Source organism: Numida meleagris, chromosome Z (assembly GCF_002078875.1).
Source record: "Numida meleagris isolate 19003 breed g44 Domestic line chromosome Z, NumMel1.0, whole genome shotgun sequence".
Taxonomy (NCBI): Eukaryota; Metazoa; Chordata; class Aves; order Galliformes; family Numididae; genus Numida; species Numida meleagris.
In genome coordinates, this window is record NC_034438.1 from 9,514,983 (window position 1) to 9,516,654 (window position 1,672).

General features: G+C 60.9%; 1 protein-coding gene across 1 annotated transcript in view; it reads right to left on the minus strand.

Moving 5' to 3' along the window:
* The window catches only part of CCBE1 (collagen and calcium binding EGF domains 1), a 92,206-nt gene extending 91,294 nt beyond the window's left edge, over positions 1–912 (minus strand). The window contains exons 1-2 of the mRNA XM_021380395.1: positions 746–912; positions 570–650 (exon numbers count right to left, since the gene is read on the minus strand). Of these exons, the coding sequence (XP_021236070.1) occupies positions 570–650; positions 746–846 (182 nt within the window). The 5' untranslated portion in view covers positions 847–912. The remainder of the gene's footprint in view (positions 1–569; positions 651–745) is intronic.

Below are 1,672 nucleotides of genomic sequence, written 5' to 3' on the forward strand. Positions count from 1 at the left end.
AGAGAAGAGAAGAGAAGAGAAGAGAAGAGAAGAGAAGAGAAGAGAAGAGAAGAGAAGAGAAGAGAAGAGAAGAGAAGAGAAGAGAAGAGAAACTTGGGGTTGCATTAAATTAATTTAATTGCAGAGGCCTCAGTTGACTTCTCCCTCAGAGCTGAAGCACTCACTCGTTCTGAAGGTCTGATTCATCCACCTAAACGCAAACGGCTTCCCGCTGGGGTGAGCCCAGCACATTTCCCTGGTCATCCTGAGACTGATGCAGTTCCAGTGCCCTCCTGGCTGCACCCATCCTCATCGACGACTGACAGCCGGAGTCCAGCGGCCAAACCCCACGCACCCTCTCCAGCGCTGCCCTGGAGGTGACACTGGCGGCGTTACCCGACCTTTTCTCCAGACACCAGCGGAGATGCCACACGCCGTGACCGAGCTCCCCTTCCCTCAGCGCCCGGGGGGTCGGAACGCCGGGTGGCTCCGCGTGGGGCACGGGAGAGGCGAGCAGCTCGACACGGACACGCGCGTGCCCCCGGGGTTAAAGCCGCGCCCACGCGTGTGTCCCGCGGCTCCGCGCTCACCTGAAGCAGGTGGTGAGCTCGCCTGTGGGCTTCAGGCACGGGTAGCGGGTGGTGGCGATTTTGTTCTCCGAGCAGACCTCCCTGCAAGACAGGGCGCCGGGTGGAAAATGAGAACAGTAACAGGAAAGGAAAAAAGAAGAGGAGTGCGGGGGGACCCGCGGCCAGGGGACACTCACCTGTCGCCGTCCTGCGGCTCCTCCCGGTAAGTCCAGGCGTGCCCCAGCGCCAGGAGCAGCAGCAGCCGGAGCGGGGCCAGGTTACGGGCCGACCGCCCCATCGGGCCGCCTCTCCCCTACGCGCCGCGCCGGCTCTGCCCGCCCCGACCGGCGGCGGGGCTGCGCCGAGAGCCGCTCCTCCCGCCCCGGCGGAGGGCCGCCCCCCGCGGCCGCCAGATGTGCCCGCGGGGAGGGGCCGCGCCCGCCCAAATGTGCCGGCAGATGCGGCCCCGCGGCGGGGCGGGACCCCGGCGGATGTGCGGAGAGGGTCGGGGGGACACCGCGGACCCGGCCCGTGTCCTTCGCGGCCCCACTGGTGTGGGAAGCGCGGGGTAAGGGTGGGGGGGAGTCAGAAAGTGATGGAAAGGGGAAGGTCCGGAACCCCGGCGGTGATGAGCGGCCCTCGGTGCACCATCACTGATGCTTTCCAGATTCGGCTTTATCTCACATCTCTTTCCCAAAGGAGCAGAGCAGTTCAAAGCATCTCTGCTGGGACTGCTGTTTATCCCGGTGAACGGCTGCCACTTCCCTGCCATTCATAAAAAGGAGACTAGCAACGACAGACTTTGATAAAAATGTGCATCGGCTCTGGCTGCTGTATCATATCCTGCTTTCACCCTTAAACTCCTCGGGAGAAAACCCACAAAATAGGAATGCCTTTGCAAAGCCCCTTTGACAGATGTGCTGGCTTTGGTCACTACAGAACTCCCTACAGGTATTGAAGGCTTTGGGGAGGTGAGGGTGTATGAGGCAGCGCTGGTGCCACTTTCACCTGTAGGATGAATAACCTCATTTAGAATTAGAATGCACTAGCATATGTATTTTTGCAGACAGGAAAGTCATGGATATGCAATAACGAACAGTGACTCCTGCACTAAGCCACTGTGG